Here is a 20,826-nt window from a genome sequence, read left to right on the forward strand (position 1 = left end):
GAACTCGTAAAATTAATACGTTTTATTCAACAACAAAAAATGATTCCAGATATTTTCTCAGAAGAAATATCACATCATTCGCAGAGTTTTATTTTTACTTTCATATAGAACTTGGAATAAGAACAAATGTTTTGTACACCCCAAGCCACAGAGGTGTGGTTAACAAGATTCCACTGTGAACATAAGAAGCGGCACATTTCACAAATAAACCTTACGTTGCATGTCCATAAAAAGGCAAAACAAAAATAATTATCACACAATACTTCTGCTGATGAATTCCAATTAATATCCAAAACAGAGATAATGTAATCATGTCAGTACTGCAATGGAAACATGGCTACACTATAATGCTACATTAATCAATTTCAATATTTTAGTAGCTGTCCTGCCTGACGACAACAGGCCTAAAAACAGTAAACAAAATACACAAGGTGATCTTGAAATTCCTTGAGAGTTCTGCAGGTCCGCAGCTATAACTTCAGTAGAAACCAATTGAACCCTTAAGAGAAACACATGAACAACCGAAAATGGCCATTTATGTTTTTTCTCCAAGGATTCTGCCAATTTCTCAACCGAAGGCGGAATTCTCCCATTCCCTTGTCGGCAGGTTCAGTGGTGGATGGGGAGGGAAGAATTTGGCAGGGGCCCAAAAATCAGTTTTATGCCGGTGTGAATTTCCCACGGGATCTTCTGCTGGTGCCCATCATGGTGGATCAGGAAATTCGGTGGTGGTCGGTGACAAACCGATTCCATCCTGCTAATGGGATGCAGATGATGGCCCAACCGGATCTTCCCCCCACAGATTCTCCGCAATGCCAGCGGGAAAACACATTGGTCCAGAACATGCGTGGCATGCATAAGGCTGGAGTTAAATGATGGAGGCCACCAGCGACCTTGGATCACCACAGCACTGGATGGGGGAGCATCTATCAGAAGGATCTTCCGGCTTCAGTGTCATCGAAGAGGTCAATCTTCCTGCCTCAGTGTGTTAATGGAGATGCATCTTTTTTCGCCCCAGGAGATCTACCTTCTTTCTTCAACGGTGGGATAGTATTGTTGGGCGCTTTTTAAATATGGCACCCAGATATGGCAGCAGGACGCAGGCAATCACGCCTGCCCTGCTAAACCCCTGATGCATAATTAATGAGGTAGGACCCGGAATATATGGCATGGCCAAGGGACTTAGTCCCAGATGGGAGAATTCTTCCCTCTGACTACAGGAAGTCAGAAAAATCTGTGCTGAATGTTACAGCATTTCAGCAGATAGTAATGTTAGGGTGAGGTCAAGATTGGATTTTAAAAGCCGTAAGAGTTTAGATGGAAGAAAAGACTGAGGGTGGTAAAGAAGTCTGTGGTTTTGAGATATGGGAAAGAATGTCAGAGAATACGTGAAGTCTACGGAACTCTATGGGGGGTACAGGGGAAGAGAGGGGAATGGCAAGTTGTGGGGGGGGGGGAGGGCAGAGAGAAGTAACACACAACATGAAGCATTTGAAGCTCTGTAGGGTCAGAAGAGAGGTCCATGGATCACAATAGCATTGAACAAATGCGAGAGAGGAAGAAATGATTGTGAAATGTTGGAGACATCATTTCGAGGAAATAAGTTGCAACATAGCTGTGACGTTTTCAGAGATCTGTGCCACTCTTGGGCCAAGCACATACTAAGAAAAGAGATGGCCCAGCAAGGCACTGAACTCAAGGGAAATGAGGGATGGGCAATAAATGCTGGCCCAGCTAGTGATGCCCATATCGCTTTGAATTTTAAACCCCGTTCATCAGAAAATCAGGGAAGTGTCTATGGTTTTCCAACCATTAATGAACTTCAATAAACAGTGAAATGTTGGATGACAAGAATATTTTTCAGATTTCCATTAAAGCCTTTGATGAGTGGCAACAGGAAAAAAATGTTACTTAAGCTTAAAGCAATGTGCAAACAAGGAATGGATAAGAAACTGGAAGGCTAGGACACAGCGGCTAGAGATTTCAGCAGTGAGTTCAAGGCCAAGGGGAAGGAATTTATGGATTGCCCGAACAATCACAATTTGGAATTTCATTTGTATTAACAAATTGAATTGTGCAGTTAGGGCTGCACTGTGGGGCAGTGATTAGCACTGCATCCTCACGGCGCCAAGGACCTGGGCTCAATCCCAGTCCCGGGTCACTGTCTGTGTAGAGTTTGCACATTCTCCCAGTGTCTGCATGAGTCCCATTCCCACAACCCAAAAGATGTGCAGGGTAGGTGGATTGGCCTCACTAAAAAAATTGCCATTAATTGAAAGAAAAAGATTCTTTAAATTAAAAAAAAATTAATTGTGGAGTTCAATGCAAGCTAGTTAAATTCACAGGAAATACCAAATGAGCAGGGTATGTTTAATCTCAGAAGGTTACTTTAGAGCTAAAAAAAAAATGAATTCAATAAAATATATATCAGTAGGGTAAATGGTGCATTAACTTTAATATAAACTCAGGCTTTCCAAACTGTGGGTCACGACCTCCAGTATGGGCCCGAGATGAGATTTTGGGATTGTGAGCTCTAAGGCAGCAATGGCTGCCATGAAGTTCCGACTGATAGCTAACAGCTGCGAGGCCCTTTTAAATTCTTATGTTTAATGGGGGACAAGGCCTAAGTGACTGATTGCTGAGGCCTGATTCCTGCTCCTAAAAAGCTAGTGAAAAAGTAGATTTTAAAAAAAAAAATCCTACAGTTTAAACACTTCACTCTCACAATTCTCTCCCCCTTCACTATCTTTCACAAGGTTTCCGAATCCACACAAAGGTTCACGATCCCTCTGAAGGACCATGAACCACAAGTCAACCGGAAGCTGTCCGATCCCACGAAAACTGCGAGGTGCATGCAATGCCGACTACTGCAATCGGTCCAGCCATGCTTGGGGTGCAGGTTGGAGGCTTGCTAACCACGCCTTTATCCTGAGCCAGAAAAAAAATTGACTGTAGAAATCCTGGAATTGGGTGACCCTGCCATTTGTAAACATCTTCGGAGTCAACCTGGCTCTGTGAAAACCAGGGCCATAATAACAACTGAAAGGGTTTTGGGCTTTTTCAAGGTATCAGGATTTAGGACATACTACTTAATATGAGTGGCATGGTAGCAGTCGTTAGCACTGCTGCCTCACAGTGCGAGAGATCCAGCTTCAATTCCGGCCTTGGGTGACTGTTTGGAGTTTGCACGTTCTCCCTGTGTCTGCGTGGGTTTCCTCTGTATGTTCCAGTTTCTTCCCACAGCCTAAAGATGTGCAGGTTAGGTGGATTGGCCATGCTAAATTGCCCTTAGTGTCCAAAGATAGTTAGGCTAAGGGGTTATTGGGATGGGGAGAGGGCTTGGGTGGAGTGCTCTTTCAGAGGGACTCGATGGGCCGAATGTCCTCCATCAGCACTGTAGGGATTCTATGACACTCTTCGGTATCCTACCCCAATACTTTCTCAGTTTTGAGTTATTGACCAAAAGCTCTAATCTGCACATTAGTGTAAATAAAGTAAAACTTCATTACAGAATACAAGATTTGTTCCTAATTTCAAGTACTTGCCTTTCTGATACACCTTACCTTCACAGTGATGAATAACTCTTTTCCATAGTCTGTTGTTTCTAAGACAGGTCAGATTGCCCACTATCAGCAAGTGCCTTTTTCCTCGGGTAAGTGCAACGTTCATTCGCTTCTCAGAATCTATAAACCCAAGTTGACGAGTCCTCACACAAGACAATATAATAATCTCCTTCTCTGCTCCCTGGAAAGCATCCACTGTTGAAACCTGAACAGCTTTAATCTCAGCTGGGTCACACTGTGCAGGGTGGTTAAGTAATCCATGTAACTATGAACAGCATTAAAAGAAAATTAGAAATGGGCACTTCTTCCAATGGTTAAGGCATTAATGTCCACAGCTTCTTGCACGCTTGCATGAAACAAAACCTTTAAACCAAACATAAATGCATGCACTGTTGCAAGCAAAGAACATTAAGAGATGATAAAACCATATTTCCAATGTTCAAAATATTAACATTAATGGCAATACCTAAAACCATATTGTAAAAATCAAAATGCTCAGAAAAAGAAATATGAACATTTTGCACATTCATTTCACTGATGCCACAAGAAAGTCACAAAAGGGGACACACAAAAATTAGAATGATCACAAAATAATAGTCACATCTGACGATCCCTGTAACCATTTTTTATTTGTGGATGGCTTATTCAAGTGCAGGAGGCCTTTAGGTTTTTCTGCATGCACGGGCATTAAAGGGGCTGACTTGTACTTGACCTGTGTGGGAACTTAGGAGATGCTGCAAGGTTGTGGGGAGCTGACAGCCGATATTGGTCACATCTTTTGTAAAAAAAAACATCTTGCAGTTATGCATGTTAGGTGGCCAGAAATAAACCTCAGCAACACAATTGAAAAATCAAGAAAAGACAACTAGGGCCCTTCTAATTGCTCAATGGGTAACTGCATTTCCAAGTCAGTCACCCAAAGACCGGCAGGAGGATCATGATGAGCGATTACCATTGCTCTTTTGGTGCAATGCAGAGAATGACAGCTTTGCTATTGTATGTTATGGTTTTTCCAAGCAGTCAATGATTGGCTCCATGCATCAGCAGGTGGCAGGAAATTGTAACCTGTGAACACTACTTAAAACGAACCTGCACCTCTGAAAGGGAAAATGCAATTTAAATAGAGAAGTTACTGGGAGTCCTCTGTGAGCTGAATCTGACCTTGCAAGGACAGCAGAATGGCTGAATGCAAAAGAGAATAGACACCCTACGTTTTCCGAAGTCCCACAGAAGGTTTTGGGGGAGGTGTGGGAAAGGAGGAGAGATTTCCTGTATCCCCAGGAGGCTAGGAGACCCTCCAAACACGCAGTGGCCGGAATTGAACCTGGATCCTTGGTGCTGTGAGTCAAGTTGTGCTGACCACTGTGCCACCGTGCTGCACTTGCCAATCACTCATCTGGAAACAACCTCTATAAATCAGGACTCATACCTGAAATTCATGCATACTCACACATTCAGCACTTCTGCAACCTCATAACCATATCTCACAGCCTGTATACGCTGCTAGCTTTTCAACCAATACTGCCTCATCACCCAAACAGATTGCGCCACACTCACTGACATACTTCCCTCCCTCTTGCAGGAGACTGTAGCATACAAGTGGAGTCAACAGAAATTAACCGAGAGAGGAGGCGAGGCGTGCACCCTAAATGCTCTAACTCCATGGCAGAGGTGGTACTGACCATTATTGAAAGAGGCCATAGTCACCAGTAGGGATGAATCATTGAAGATCATGACATCCTCATAACTAATCATACTTCTCACATCCCACAAACGTTTCTGATATACAATCTGTAGATGATGTAGGCATGCACCTTCTACTTCTTCCCTTCATTCACAACAAGCTTACCCATTTGCCTTTATTCTTTCAGATACACAAAAAGTGTAGCCTTCCAGGCACTGAAAGAAGACAAGACGCGAGTGATGATCAAGACACACTGTCACTTGCTCTTATACTCACAGCCATCAGCTCAGACTCTTACATTGCTCATCTCCCAGAGGAAAGCATAGAGACGAGGTCTGCATGTGGTAAGACAAAGGGCATGAGTGGGCTGAAACTACAACAGGGACAAAGATAACAACAGTATTAGCTTGTCGATGGGTGAGCCAGCACATATTTTACTACAGAGGACTCAGATGAAGACCTAGATGGACCTGGCAACAGAGAATGGCTAATGGGTGTGAAAAAGAAAAATGCTTGGCTCAATGGGATGTTTGCCAGAAAGACTGCATTCACTATCAAGGAGCACGGAGAAACCTGACACCAACTTGGCGCAGGGCTTTGCAGAATTGGTAATATAGATCTGGTGGCCAAATTCCACCGACACACTTGTGGACAAAACCATGATGCATCTAATGGCCCATGTCTCACCCTCCAATGGTGAACAGTCAGCTTCCATTGAAAGTCTGGGAGCTGCAGTGGAAGCTGAAACTGAAGACATGCAAGCTCAGCTTGTCGCCCTTAAGGCTGTGGATACCAGTGTTCAAAGGGGCATGCAGGAATTCACAATAGCCCAGCAATCAATCCTCCCAATATGTTTCTAGTTTTGTTGTGGGGTTGCCCCAAGATAATGGCAGAGCTCCATGTAGTTTCTCTTGGTTCTTGTTTTTGCATTGCAGTCAGAAGATGATATGATGGTCAATAACCGGTGGACGGTAAGGAATGTGTTAATATTGTTGAATGGAGAATTGGGGTTGAGGTTACTGCTATTACACCAGAGTACAATTCTTCATATACGGCTAGGCAGAAAAGGTTGCTGCCTCCCTCCTCTTCCACAATCTCTTCTTCCTCCTCGTTCTCCTGTACCTCGGCTTCTCACCTGAGAGGTGAGGCTGTGCAGCGTGCAGCATACCACTACAGATCTTGAGACCCACTCAGCTGAGTGTGTGGGCCTCCTGTGGAATCAGTGTGCCAATGGTCTGCTCTGTCACTTTTCTTGTGGCAGCGTGCCTCTCATTAAATCTATGCTGCGCACATGCACGTGAGCTACAAAGCAGCATCAAGAGCCACACCATCAGCCTGGAAACCAATTTTTGGTTTGCCATGGTGGAACTGCTGCAGAATGAAGCCATCATGACTATTATCAGGATACCAACAGCAACTTTCATGATTTTCAGCAAATGGTTACAAACCAGTTGCATGTTAAGGAAGTGGAATCTTTTCCAGTTCTGCTATAGAGCAGAGTTGACGTGCGGTACCTGTAAAGCAACGTGCATGCAAACAATACCACACTACACAAGAATGGCGAGGCTGAAAACTTCGCAAGCCCTCATTCTCATTCAGTCAGTTTGTCTCTGGATGGAGGGTGGGGGGGTTTATCTCTCTTCAAATTAAAGGTCCGAGACCTTGTGACCGGTCTTATGCAACACTGGACTGCAATCTGCAAGATGATGGTGAATATCTCCAGCACCAGACTGGAAGGTGTCAGTTGCACAAAAGTTTGGAGTCCCATCACAGGCAATGAGATCCTTGTCCTGCTTTGAGCTTTGGGTGCAGCAGTTGGGAGATTTCAGTGATAGCCTTAATAAAATGCAAACGTCTCAAGCACTGGTTATCTCCTTCTCTACACCTGTCAGTTTCAACATGGCTGGAGGGTCACCTTCGGCTGTCTGCCTCATTCTCCTGTTCTCTGCTCTATTCTCCTGCAAGGAGGGAAAGAGGAGGCCTGTGGTAGAGAGCAAGGCATGTGTTGTACAAGTGATTGGACAGTGTTTGTTCGGGGTGACAATGAGGGAGAAGCATGACATTGCATAAAAACGAAGGTGAATGTCAAGTGGGTTGTTCAGATGGGAATGTGAGAAAGTGCATTGACAGAGATGGAATGGCGATCCTGCCCCAAAAAATTGGAATATTTGTTGGAGCCAGCTTGAGAAGACAGAACGGGGGAGGGGTGGGGGTGCCTGTCGGTTTCACTGACGGGCTTCTTCCTCCCATAGGAAAAAGAATTTCCCCGTGAAACTTACAGCCCACAGCAATTATATCTTTAGCCCAGTCTTTGAATGCTGTTACAATCCTCATAGAGACCTATAACATCCAAAAAGAGATTTGACCTTCTAGTTGATAGGTGAAACTATGACACAAGATGCATTCTATTCTGTCAATTCATTCTGTTCTGCTCCCATCTTCAGGATCTAATAATTTCATTTATTTAATTTGTCTTTCAATAATGGGACCTGAAATTGATTCCTGTGGGTCATCGTCACACTCGCAGAAGCCAACTGGTTGGGGAACTGCAAATAATGCGGTAAATGCACTGGCTGGTTAAAACCACTAAGAGATGCACTGTACTTACTTCTGGGTTTCCCACACACTGTCTCAGGAACTTAGAATCCAACCATGTTGAGGTAATCTTATTGAAACATATAAGATTCTGAGTGGGTTTGACAGTGTAGATGCTGAAAGGATGCTTCCCTCCATGGGGGTGGGTAGGGGGCGGTGGTGGAACCTTGAGCTGGGGGTGGGGGGGCGGGGGGCACAGCTTAAAAATAAGGGGTCTTCCATTTAAGGCAGTCATGAGGAGTAATTTCTTCTCTGAGAGGTTCATTAGTCTTTGGAACTCTCTTCCAGAGATAACACTGAAGGCTGTGTCATTGAATATATTCACTGTTGAGTTAAGACAGATTTTTGATCTACAAGATAGATAATGGGTTCTGGTGGGTAGGCAGGAAAGCTGAGTTATGCCCACAATCATATCAGCCATGATCTTATTGAATGGCAGAGCAGGCTCAATGACCTACTCTCATTTCTTATAACATTTACGGCATTCATATATAGGATTATTATTATATGTTTATTTCCGGTTAGAAAAGTCACAACTAAAAGACAGACCTATTTCTCCAATTTACTAGGAGCAATGCTGCAGAAAATTCATTAATACAAATATAAACAGAATAATACAAATGGCAAAGGGAAAATGTGAAGAAGAAAATTTTAATTACCCTGTGCATCTGAGATTTGTATAATGTTATCAATCCAATCATGGATCCTTTAATTCCACTGGCTATCAGGGACTGGATAAGTTTCACAGTGAATGTTGCTTCTTCTACATTATGGCAGCTGCCATCCATGTCCAGCTAGGCAGATCAGAACATAAATTACATTTTAATGAAATTGCAATATTTATATTTTGTCAACTCCAAATGAATTATCGGTGTTTATGTCCGTTTTTCTTTAGTCATGCCATGTTACATTGATTTCCTCGGAAGCACTTCATTGGCCACATATGGGAAGCAATCTTACAGTCCCTTCACGATGGTGGTGGAAAATGAAGTCCATTGTCTTCAGCAGGACAGGAAGCTCACGCCAGCAGGGGGTACCGCAAAATTTCACGGACGGACTAACATGACAGCATGCAACTTGTGGTAAAAGTGTTAACAATGTCCCTTCACTGCATTCACCTTCACCAGATGAGCTACATTCATCTTACCCTGCAGGAAAGGCTTTACTTCAGGATCTTCTGACACAGGAAACAAAAGTGACCAAATAAATACAAAGTAACCACAAACTCAGGAATTGATGAAGCACAGGGGCTGGTTTAGCTCACTCGGCTAAATCGCTGGCTTTTAAAGCAGACCAAGCAGGCCAGCAGCACGGTTCGATTCCTGTACCAGCCTCCCCGGACAGGCGCCGGAATGTGGCGACTAGGGGCTTTTCACAGTAACTTCATTGAAGCCTACTCGTGACAATAAGCGATTTTCATTTTTCATTTGCTTAGTAACCTAAGTTGGAGAAAAGGGAACTGTGAAAGGTGAACGAGTTTCCATAGAAATCCTGCAGTGCAGAAGGAGGCCATTCGGCCCATGGCGTCTGCACCGACCCTCCTAAAGAGCACCCTGCCTAGGTTCACCTGCTGCTCTATCCCTATAATCCCATCTCATATAATTTATTCTCCTTCCTTTAACCTCCACTGCTTTGCAGTAAATTTTACCAATGTATGACAACAAAGATAAATAACTCCATGGCTCTGTATTCTTGGCCACCCTGGAGAAATGGGGTTCAACAGTTCTCAATACCATCAAGCCTTACAGTCAAAGCAGTGATGCTTAATGAAAAATTATTCTACATAACCCCTTTGAAATTAGAGTTGAGGGAAAGATCGATCTAGGATATAACAGGGTCCTTGCTTTTCTTAATGAATTCGAATTGACAGAAATAAGAAATACTTTCTCCTACCCATTTAGTCAAACCCTGCTCGATATTAAATTTACCAAATATCTTTACTCCAAATAATAACAAAAACAAATGAATAAATAAAGAGCACGTGCTGATGTATATCTTTGGTTGCCTATGCTGAAGGACAACACTGTGAAAATATAAGCAAAATAACACTGCCACTTCATAAAGGAAGCAACTGGGGGTAAAGTGTATAAACCACATTTTTCTGCAGCAAATAAGCATGTTTAACAATATTCAGCAAAAGCCACAGATGTACGGCTGGGAACGTCTAGATATTAACATGTTACTATAACAATCCCCAGCAGAACTATGACAGTATCCACTGCTAGTAACAATGCCCATCGTCTGATGAGTGGAAAACCGAGCATCTCCGTTTTAATTTGCGTAGCATAAATGGACTGAAAATAAAACCCATGTTCAGTGTATGAAAACATTACAATTACTGTGCTGCATGTATGTATTTACCTGGTCACGTCCTTTAACGTTATAAAAGCAGAGAGTGGGCAACCAGTCCAATAGAGGTTTTAGATTTGAAGTGGAAAGTCCATCTCTAAGATTCCCATTGTAGAAGAGTTCATTTGTTATAGCACTTATAGTTGGATGGCATCTGTACTGAGTTCTAAGCATAATGGGATTGTAGCCCTGGGGGATGGGGGAGGGTGAAAAATCCAGAAGGATTATTAACACAAACAAAATGCATTCACATGGATGGTTCATAGTTGCTTTCAAAGAAAAGTAAAACATTTGTGTGTGACCAATACTGTAAATAATAGTTTTATTTTCAGATGTTTGAATGTTAATAGAGCTTTTTTTAAAAACGAGCTAGGAAGAAGTACTTCGCAAAAACAGTGAGGCAAAGCATGGACATCATTAATGCTCAACCTGCCCACCTTCTAAACAGAGTTCACATATTCCTTTTGTGCTTAATGTGCACTTGGCACAACCAGCACACATTACAAATACAATGTTGGGTGCAGCTGGTGCTGCTGCACAGATTCCACAAACTGAGACAGTTGGCACAGATGGCAGACTACTGAGATAAAACTGTGTGAATCCGAACGGGAGTTAGTGCAGATTGCACAGAAAACGTAATTGGGATTGCAAAGACACTTGAAATAGTTTGTACAGATGGTAACAGATGGGTAACGTAGGATTCATAACTGTACTCATAACTGGTAGAAGTGAGTTTCATCATTTAACACAATAGGTGCAAAGAGTTTACAACTTCCTCCAAGTTATTTTAACAATTATTCATAACTGCAAACCTCATTAACTCAAACATGTTCTTACTGCAATATATTGATCAGAACATGCAGATCAGTGGCTTAGGAATTCTGTAAAATATAGGGTATGAACTGCATCGTTGCGCAGATTTTCATGAGTGGCTGAATTTTAAAAAAATTATTAGATTTCCAATTTTCAATAAATTTTACAAAACCCACATTGCCTACATTAATATTTGGAGTAAAGATATGAGCAGATGATAGACAAAACCAACATAACAAAAACCCCAACCAACCGTACCCACCCCAGCCAACAAGAGGAGAAAGTAAACTGAAAACAAACAAATTGAAACAAACCTCAAACCCGTCCCACCAGCAACTGACGGTGACAAATTCCTTAAAGTAGGTAATGAATGGCTGCCATCTCCATTAGAAACCTTCAGCCGACCCGCTAATGGCGTACCTCTGCTTCACTTCCATCTGTAGTCCCGGTGAGTCCGACACCCCAAAAATGGTCTCCAGACGACAAGGCTCCAGATCAATATTCAGAATCACTAACATGGTGCTGAAGAAGACTCACAAGTTTACCAATTTGGGGCAAGACTAACATGTCTGTGTGGTTGGCCGGCCGTCCCGGAACACCACTCGCAACTGTCTTCTATCTCCAAAAATAAACCACTCATCCTAGTTTTGGTCAGGTGCGTCCTATGTGCCACTTCAAGCTGGATTAAACCCAGCTGCACTGAAGATGTTGAGTTCACCCGACAAAGTGCCTCACTCCACAACTCATCATCCACTACAGCTCCCAACTCCCTCTTCCACTTCCACCCTCGGTACAAATCCAAGCTTAAAATGGTGCCAAATTGTCTCTGTATAAAGTGGACACCACCAGTTCGAGGAGTGCCTAACCGGAGAAAATGGAAGCGAGGCTTTCACCAATGCCCCAGACTATATCCCCTGCACAACCTTGCGTCTATCTGTCCCCATAAGGAACCTGGGTCTCTGCGCTAACAACATCTCAGTATTGGCTGCCCAATAATAAAAAAGTAAATTTGGCAATGCTAGCCGCCCGCCATCCCGGACTGCCTATCCCTTTGAAGAACTACCCTACGGATCCTGGGGGTCTTTCCTGCCCATACAAAGAATGAGATCAACCTATTATCCCTCACAAAGAAAGATTTAGGGAGGAAGACAGGAAGACATTGAAACAAAATCCTTGGAAGAATATTCATTTTAATAGACTGGTCTCTACCTGCCAGGGACAGGGGAAGGTTGTCCCACTTTTGCAGATTGGACTTAACTTTGTCCACCAGACCTGAAGTTCAATTTATGAAGCCGCGCCCAATCATGGGCCACCCGGACCCCCCAGATACCTGAAGCTTAAGTTGGTCAAGTGAAAAGACAACACCCCCAAGGTGGCTCCCCTTCCTGCGGGGTTGACCAGAACACATCGCTCTTTTTCAGAATCTACTATAAACCCAAAAAAAAAACCAAAGCTCCTCAATAGCTCCATTACATCACACAGAGTGGGGACCGGTTCCGTAACATAAAGCAACAGATCGTCAGCATACAGGGACACCGTAGGCGGGATTCTCTCAGCCCACGCTGGGTCGGAGAATCGCTGAGCCGGGCGCGAATTGCGCGATGCCGTCCAATGCCTGCCCGCCGATTTTCCGATGAGCAGAGAATCGCCGCCATTGCCGCCGGTCGGGGGCCGCACTACGCACCCCCCCCCCCCCCTGCGATTCTCCGCCTGAGATGCGCCAAGAGGCCGCAAAAAAAATCTGAGTCCCGCTGGCGCCGTCCACATGCGGTCATACCCGGTGGGACCTCGGCGTGCATCCTTTTGGGGACGACCTGGTGGGGGAGGGCTCCGCTGTGGCCTGGCCCGTGATCAGGGCCTACCGAACGGCGGGCCGGCCCCTCTTTTGCTCCTCACCGGCCCCTGTAGCCCTACACCATGTTGCGTCGGGGCCAGCGGCGCCCATTTGACGCCGCTATCGGCAGCTGGAGTGGCGTTGGTCGCTCCAGTGCTATGCTGGCCTCCTTGAGGACTCAGAATAGCTGCTCCTGAGGCTATGTTGACGCCGTCGAGAAACGCGATGGCGTTTACGACGGCGTCAACACTTAGCCTCAAGATCTGAGAATCCCGCCCCCTATCTTCCACCCCTCCTCACTTTATCCCCTTCCATTTACCCAAAGCCCTCAAAGCTATGGCTAAAGGTTCAATAGCAAACGTAAATAGGAGGAGGGACATCGGACACTCTCGTCGAGTTCCCTTATTCAAATGGATAATAATAATCTTTATTGTCAAAAGTAGGCTTACATTAACACTGCAATGAAGGTACTGTGAAAAGCCCCTAGTCGCCTCATTCTGGCGCCTACTCGGGTACACAAAGGGAGAATTCAGAATGTCCAAATTACCTCACAGCATGTCTTTTGGGACTTGTGGGAGGAAACCGGAGCACCCGGAGGAAACCCACGCAGACACAGGGAGAACGTGCAGACTCCACACAGACAGTGACCCAAGCTGGGAAATGATCCTGGGACATTGGTGCAGCGAAGCAACACTGCTAACTACTGTGCTACCGTGCCGTATCTTGAACTCAAGGAATTGGTACGACAGCTCGGCGAGTGGGCCCTATACAACAACCGTGCTCATGAAATCAATTTTGGCACTCGACCGAACATTTCCAGAATTTTGAAACGATACCTCCACCCCATCCTTTCAAATGCCTTCTCGGCATCCAAAGACACAATCACCCCCAGCTGGAGCCCCTTGGACAGGGAGAGAACAACATTCAACAGCCTCCGAATATTGGCTGACAATTGCCAACACATAACAAAGCTTGTCTGATCCTCCACAATCATCTCAGGGAGACAGGGCTCCAGCCTTGCCATTAACACCGTAGACAGTAACTTGGTGTCCACATTTAACAGCGAGATAGGCTGGTATGACCCAGATTCTGTTGGATCCTTATCCTTTTTCAACAGAAGGAAAATAGAGGCCTTGAGAGTGCAGCATTCAGGAATCCCAGTACAAAGAGTCATTAAACATATCTACAAGCAACGGGACCAACTGATCAGCAAACGTCTTGCAGAATTCCACTGGAAACCCATCAAGCCCTGGAGCTTTATCTACTTGCACCACCCAATACCGATCAAAATCTCCTCAGGGCCTCAAACCCCTCCCATGTTATCCTCCACCACCGGAAACTCCAAACCATCTCAAAATGTCGACATCTCCACCACCCCCAACGAGGGCTCTGACCTAAAAAGATTCTTATAAAAAGCCTCAAGCGCAGCAATAACTTAATCTGGGGCAGAAACCAAGCTGCCACCCGAGTCTCTAAAATGAGTAATCTTCTGGGGGGCTGTCTGCCTGCCTCAACTGATGTGCTAACAGACAGCTGACCTTCTCCCCATACTCATAAAAGACCCCCCTTGAACACCGCAACTTTCTCACCACCTTTCATGTAGACAACAGATCAAATTGTTTCTAACTTCTTCCTGCTCGGCAGGAGCTTCGGGATAGGGTCACACAAGTCCCTGCAGCCCACCTCCAAGATATCATCCACCAATCTTTGTTGTTCCACCCGTACCTCCCTCTCCATATGCACCTTATACAATATAATCTCTCCTCTAATCAGCACTTTCAAGGCTTCTGAAAGTATGGAGGGCGGAGCTGTGTTCCCTCGGGGCCATATTTGGGTGTCGGACCTGCTAGAGTTGCAGGTGGGAGCAGATGTTTTAGCCTTCACCTTGTTGATTGCTCGCAGGTGGGTTCTGTTGTGCTGGAGGTCAGCTTCTCCACTCTGTGCCTCGGCGTGGCTAGGGGATCTACTTGAGTTCTTGGAATAGATCTTGAGACAGTGAAATCTGTCCGATGGGGGACAGATGCGGGGTTTCACAAGATATAGGGTTTGTGTAGTAATCCACGGGAGGCAGGAGTTCCGTCACCACACCAATATTTATTTACAATAACGATATTACAGGAGCAGCTACAAACAGTGCTGCTAGCAGTCCAGTCAACTTAAGACCTGCTCACAAAGTCTACACAGGTGATTATATGGGCCCCCTCAATGAGCTATCATTGAGGGAGCTCATACACCAATTGGCCAACCAATAAAGCCAATTGGAGTTCATTACAGTTTGTTTATTTTGCATTTCGGAGAGCTAGTTACCGTCAACTGTTGCGTGGGGGAGGGGTTGCAGGGTTTATTGTATTTGGGGGTGTAATGTTTTTGTCTTGTTTTGCAAAATGTTTAAATGCTGAAATTTGAATAAAAATACGCTTCAGCCCTCATATTCTTTAGGTGTGAGAAAACTCTGGACTTTTTTTACTTGGCCCCCTCAATCACCTTTGCTTACCAAATTAATCAAGGGCCTCCCACTCCCCCCTCAACCCAGAGTCAACCATTTCCACCTTAAAGTGTCTGCCCAGACAATGTAGACCCAAGGCCCACCCAAGATGGCCACCAATCCAACCCAAAAAGTGAAACAAAGAAAACTTCACGGTCACCATCAAAAAACTAACCCTCGCCATCTCCCTGTACCAAATTCCATCCAAACATCGATATTGATTACATACCATAGAACAATACCACCTCCTAACCAACCCCAACAAAATAAAAATGCTAGGTTCATTGAACCACAAAAAAACAGGTCCAATAGGCCGCAGCCCCCCCACCGATTTTCCAGGTAATCCAACCTCATTCTCAGATTCTTATTCTTCTCTGCTGCTACTGAAATCTCAGCCTCCAGTGAAGCAATTTGGTCATTGTGCCTCGACATGGCCGCATCCACCGACTTCAACACCTCAAAATGCTCCTTCACAGCTTCCAAAGTCCTCTCCAACATTTCGTGGACAGGATCCAGTAACTCCTGAATTGATTTACGGAGAGTACCAAACATCACTCCATTGCCTCTGAAAAAGCTTTTCGAATTCAGTAGCCAGTACCTAGTGACTTTGTCTGCCGCGATCAGGGCGGCTGCAACTGCCGGAGCTGCCACCTTTCCTGCTGAGGCTCGACGTGAAGCCTCCGAGTCAGCTGAAGAATTTCCACCCTCAGACTTCTTAGTTGCAGCCTTTTTTGACATACTTCCATATGAGGACCCTTCCACTTTCTTATGGGTAGAGTTTGTCCACCAAAAAACCCCCAGGAACTGAGCAAAAAGGGCCAAAAAACAAGTTACCTGGCGGGAGCTACCTGGTGCATGACCTCCTCCTACATGCCGCCACTGGAAGTCATTGAGTGGCTGAATTTAAGTGGGAAAAAATCTTTGCCGGTAAAACCAACGTATAGGATTCAATGGTATTAAGTTGGTAACATGGTTCCCTAGTACACAATAGGTTTTTCAATGTTCTTTTAAAAATTAAAAAGACCTATGTTCTGCACGGTCTTTATTTGTATTATATTTGGGGAATCTATGTAAATCTTAATTTACAAAACTGCTACTTCAAAAAATAGAATGATCAAATATAATGGTGATCCTAAGTGTGCAATTCAATTATCAAAAGTAATCAATATTTATATACAACACATTAATCAATACAAAACAGTAACCCCTGCTATCTTGCCAGTAGCATTATGTCCACAGTGGGTGGGAAGTATAGCTGCACAGTTCTGACCTGCTGGAGGGTGATCTTACTGCACAGGCTTCACATGGGTACAATGGCAAAGCCAACATCCTCACTATTAAGTAAAATGTAAAACACTGCAGATGCTGGTAATTTGAAATAAAAGGACAAGTGTTGGACAAGTATAGTGTGGTGGCACAGTGGTTAGCACTGCTGCCTCACAGCTCCAGGGTCCAAGGTTCAATTCCGGCCTCGGGTGACTGTCTGTGTGAAGTTTGCACTTTCTCCCCGCGTATGCGTGGGTTTCCTCCCGGTGCTCCAGTTTCCTCCCACAGTCCAAAGATGTGCAGGGAAGGTGGATTGGCCATGCTAAATTGCCCTTAGGTGTCCAAAAGGTTAGGTTAGGTTACAGGGATAGGGTGGGGGTGTGGTGATCTTTCAAACAAAAAGGGAGGGGGAAGGTGCAGACTCGATGGGCCGAATGGCCTCCATTTCACTGTAAATTGTATGATTCTATGAAATTCTAAGCTGGTCAATCAGCACACATGAAGACAACAGAAAGGTGAACATTGCGGGTGCAGACTGTTCTCATATAATCCTAAGAACTGACCTTTCTGTTCTCTCCACACTTGCTGACTGACCCGCTATGTTCTCAGTATTTTCAGCTCTCACAATGGTAGTTGTCTGATCATGCGGCTTGACATAGAGACTTGGCCGAGGCTGTATTTTGATAAAAATTAATCATATACTGTTCTGAGATGCTCTCTAAAGTTGGTTCATTGAGGTTCAAAAGATTACGGATGAAATATTCCCTACTGCTTCTTTAACTTATGAACAGCTACAGTTCACTGCAATTCCCCTTAAATATGCCATTTAAATAAGTGCTGTACCATCAAACACATTCTGTCAAACAGAGTTTGTTCTAGGCCAGCACCATCAGCACTTTCGGAGCCTTGAATTGTAGGTGGCAATTGCTTGGGGTCTCCAACAAGGATCAACTTTTCACATCCAAATCTGTAATGAAAAAGGAATGTTTAATTACTTCTCGTGTTAATGTAATTCTTCTGGATATTTTTCTCTTCCTGTTCACCTGGGCCATAGGGCTCAGAGCACTTACAGTAGGATGCCATCAGCACAAACACATGAATTCTTCTACAATGGAAATCATTCTGCTTCAAATGTGCATTCATCATGAGTACATTGCATATTTCGAACTCAGACGCTGAAGACGCTGATTCCGAACATTCGGTTTATCTAATACAGGCCAGTCAGCCAAACCTTGGTGGTGGGCAAATTATTGAAAAATATTCTAAGGGACAATATAAATTGCCACTGAGAAAGACAAGGATTGAGGACAGGCAACCTGGATTTTTAAAGGAAGGTTGTGTCTGAATAATTTGATTTAATTTTTTGAGGCGGTGACAGGCAGTGTCAATGAGGGCAGCACTTGTGATGTAGTCAACAGGGATTTTTGTAAAGCTTTTGTCAAAGTCCCACATGGCAGACTGGTCAAAAGAGTAAACGCTCAAAGAATTCAGGGGTAAATGGCAAGCTGCATCCATAATTAGCTCTGTGTCAGGAAGCAGAGGGTAATGGTTGGTGGCTGTTTTGTGACTGGACAATTGCTTGCAGTAGGGTTCTGCAGGGCCCAGTATTAGATCTTCTGCTTTTTGTAGTACATATATAACAATTAAATGTAGGGGGCGTGTTTAAAAAGTTTTGCAGGTGATACAAAAAATGCCATGTGGTCGATAGTGGGGAAATGGATGCAGACTGCAAGAAGATACCAATGGACTGATCAGGTGGGCAGGAAAGTGGCAAATGGAGTTAAATCCCAAGAAGTGGGAGATAACGGGGAGGGTAGAGAAGGAAGAAATACGCACAATTAGGTGGAATACTGAGAAGTATAGAGGGGCAGGGGGATCTTGGAATTTATGTCCAGAGATCCATGAAGGCTGAAGAACAAGTAGCTAAGGTAGTTGTGAAGGCATACAGGACAACCTCCTTCATTAACCAAGGCAACAAGATTAGGTAGTATGTGTTAAAACTGTATAGAAATTAGTTGGCCCACAGCTAGAGTACTTGATGTAGCTCTAGTCACCACATTGTGTGATTGCACAAGGGAGGTCATAGAGGAGGGGCTGGATTCTCCGCCCCGCCGTGCCACTTCACCCCGCCGGCAGGATGCTCCATTATGCTGACTAGTCATTGGGGTTTCCCATTGTGGGGCAGCTCCACGCCGTCGGGAAACCCCCGGGCTGCCGGCAAGACGGAGCATCCCACCGGCGGAGAATCCAGCCCGAGATTTCCAAGGATTTTGTCAGAATTGAGAACTTAAGCTATGGGGAAAGATTGGACAGGCTGGAGTTGTTTTCTTTGGAACAGAGGAGGCTGGGGGAGATTTAATTGGCAGGGGGGGCCTCAGCATAGTGAATGGAAAGGACAATGAGTACAGACCAGAACAACACCAAGACCAAGCCAAGTGAGCACAAGCCAGGATTAGACTAATGACTTCTTAAGTTGGGAGGGGCGGTGGCTAGTGGTATTGTCATCGCTGGACTAGTAAACCAGAGACCAGGGTAATGGTCTGGGGACCCAGGTTCAAATCCCGCCACGGCTGATGGAGAAATTTCAATACAATAAAAATCTGGAATAACGGTGACCACAAAACCATTGTTGATGTCGTAAAAACCTATCCGATTCACTAATGTCCTTTAGGGAAGGAAATCCGCCATCCTTATCTGATCGGCCTATATGTGACTCCAGGTCCACAGCGGTTGACTCTTAACTGCCCCCTCAAGGGCAATTAGGAATGAGCAATAAATGCTGGCCCAGCCAACAATGTTCACATCCCACGAACAAATAATAATAAAAACTTGTATGTTTTGAGACACAGGAAACAATGTGCAATGGGCTAATGTTTCTGGCTTCAATTTGTAATAGTTAATGGACCGCACATCATGGCCAGTTCAATTCTGGCCTTGGGTTACTGCATGAAATTGCACATGCTCCCCGTATCTGCGTGGGTTTCCTCGGGTGCTCCATTTTCGTCCTACAGTCCAAAGATGTGGGGCGCGATTCTCTGCTCCCCACGCGGCGTGGGAGAATCGCGGGAGGGCCCCCCGACAGAATTCACGCCCCTCCCCCCCCCCCCCCCCCCCCCCCCCCCAGAAGAATCGCCGCTTTTCAGGGCGAACGGCGATTCTCCGACCCGGATGGGCCGAGCGGCCTGCCGTTCGCGGCCGTTTCACAACGGCGGCAAACACGCCTGGCCGCTGCCGTCGTGAAACGGGAGTGAGAAGCCGTTTGCCTAGAAAGGTAACAGCACCACGACTGTGCTCGGGAGGGGACAGGCCCGCGATCGGTGCCCACCGATCATCGTGCCGGTGTCCAAATCGGACGCACTATTTCCCCTCTGCCGCCCCGCAAGATCATGCCGCCACGTCTTGCGGGGGGGGGGGGGCTGAGGGGAAAGACGGCCACCGCGCATCCACCGCGCATGGGCGGGTTCGTGCCATCAGCGTCATGACGTCAGCCGCGCATGCGCGGTTTGGAGCCGGCCAACCTGCACATGTGCGGCTGACGTCATTAGGCGCGCCGTCAGCGTCATGATGTCAGCCGCGCATGCGCGGGTTGGAGCCGGCCAACCTGTGCATGCGCGGCTGATGTCATTAGGCGCACCGGCCGCGTCATTCTCGGCGCGACGTCCCCGCGGCCAAGATTTACGGAGCGCCGCTCCTAGCCCCGCCTGGAGGGGAGAATAAGGGGCGAGGAGCGGCCTCCGAGGCCATCGTGAAACTCGGCCGAGTTCACGACGGCCCTCCTGATTGTTCCCGGGAGCGGAGAATTCCGCCTGTGCAGTTTAGGTGAATTGGCCATGCTAAATTGCCCCTTAGTATCCAAACGTTTGGTGGGGTTATGGGGATAAGGCAGAGGTGTGGGCCTTGGTAGGGTGCTCTTTTGGAGGATTGGTGCAGACTCGATGGGCCAAATGGCCTTCTTCTACACTGTAGGAATTCTATGATAAATCCACTTCAGGTTCCACCCTCCAGCAAATAAGGTGCTCAATTATGATTACGTTTTCAGATTATAGGCGGGATTCTCCCAACAGGAGACTAAGTGCCGACGCCGGAGTGAAAACCGGAGTGTTTCACTCCTGCATCGGAGGCTGCTCCTTTTCTCCTATTCACCCACCCCCGGAGGGCTAGCAACGGCGCCGCGTCATTTACACGCGCCGGGCCTTGGCGCCACGTAAAAGCAGCGCCGCGTAAATTATGCAGTCGG

General features: G+C 45.6%; 1 protein-coding gene across 7 annotated transcripts in view; it reads right to left on the minus strand.

The window, feature by feature from the left end:
• LOC119963301 (protein ZGRF1-like) overlaps window positions 1–20,826 on the minus strand; it is a 144,206-nt gene that overhangs the window by 20,271 nt on the left and 103,109 nt on the right. For 6 of the 7 annotated variants that reach the window (XM_038792188.1, XM_038792186.1, XM_038792187.1 and 3 more), the window contains 4 exons: window positions 17,433–17,556; window positions 10,204–10,380; window positions 8,502–8,636; window positions 3,564–3,828 (listed from right to left, as the gene is read on the minus strand). In XM_038792188.1, coding sequence (XP_038648116.1) covers window positions 3,564–3,828; window positions 8,502–8,636; window positions 10,204–10,380; window positions 17,433–17,556 — 701 coding nt within the window. Of the gene's footprint in view, window positions 1–3,563; window positions 3,829–8,501; window positions 8,637–10,203; window positions 10,381–17,064; window positions 17,263–17,432; window positions 17,557–20,826 lie in introns of those variants that run through there. The other variant, XM_038792190.1, reaches the window with a different exon arrangement.

This window comes from Scyliorhinus canicula, chromosome 3, assembly GCF_902713615.1.
Source record: "Scyliorhinus canicula chromosome 3, sScyCan1.1, whole genome shotgun sequence".
NCBI classification, from domain to species: domain Eukaryota; kingdom Metazoa; phylum Chordata; class Chondrichthyes; order Carcharhiniformes; family Scyliorhinidae; genus Scyliorhinus; species Scyliorhinus canicula.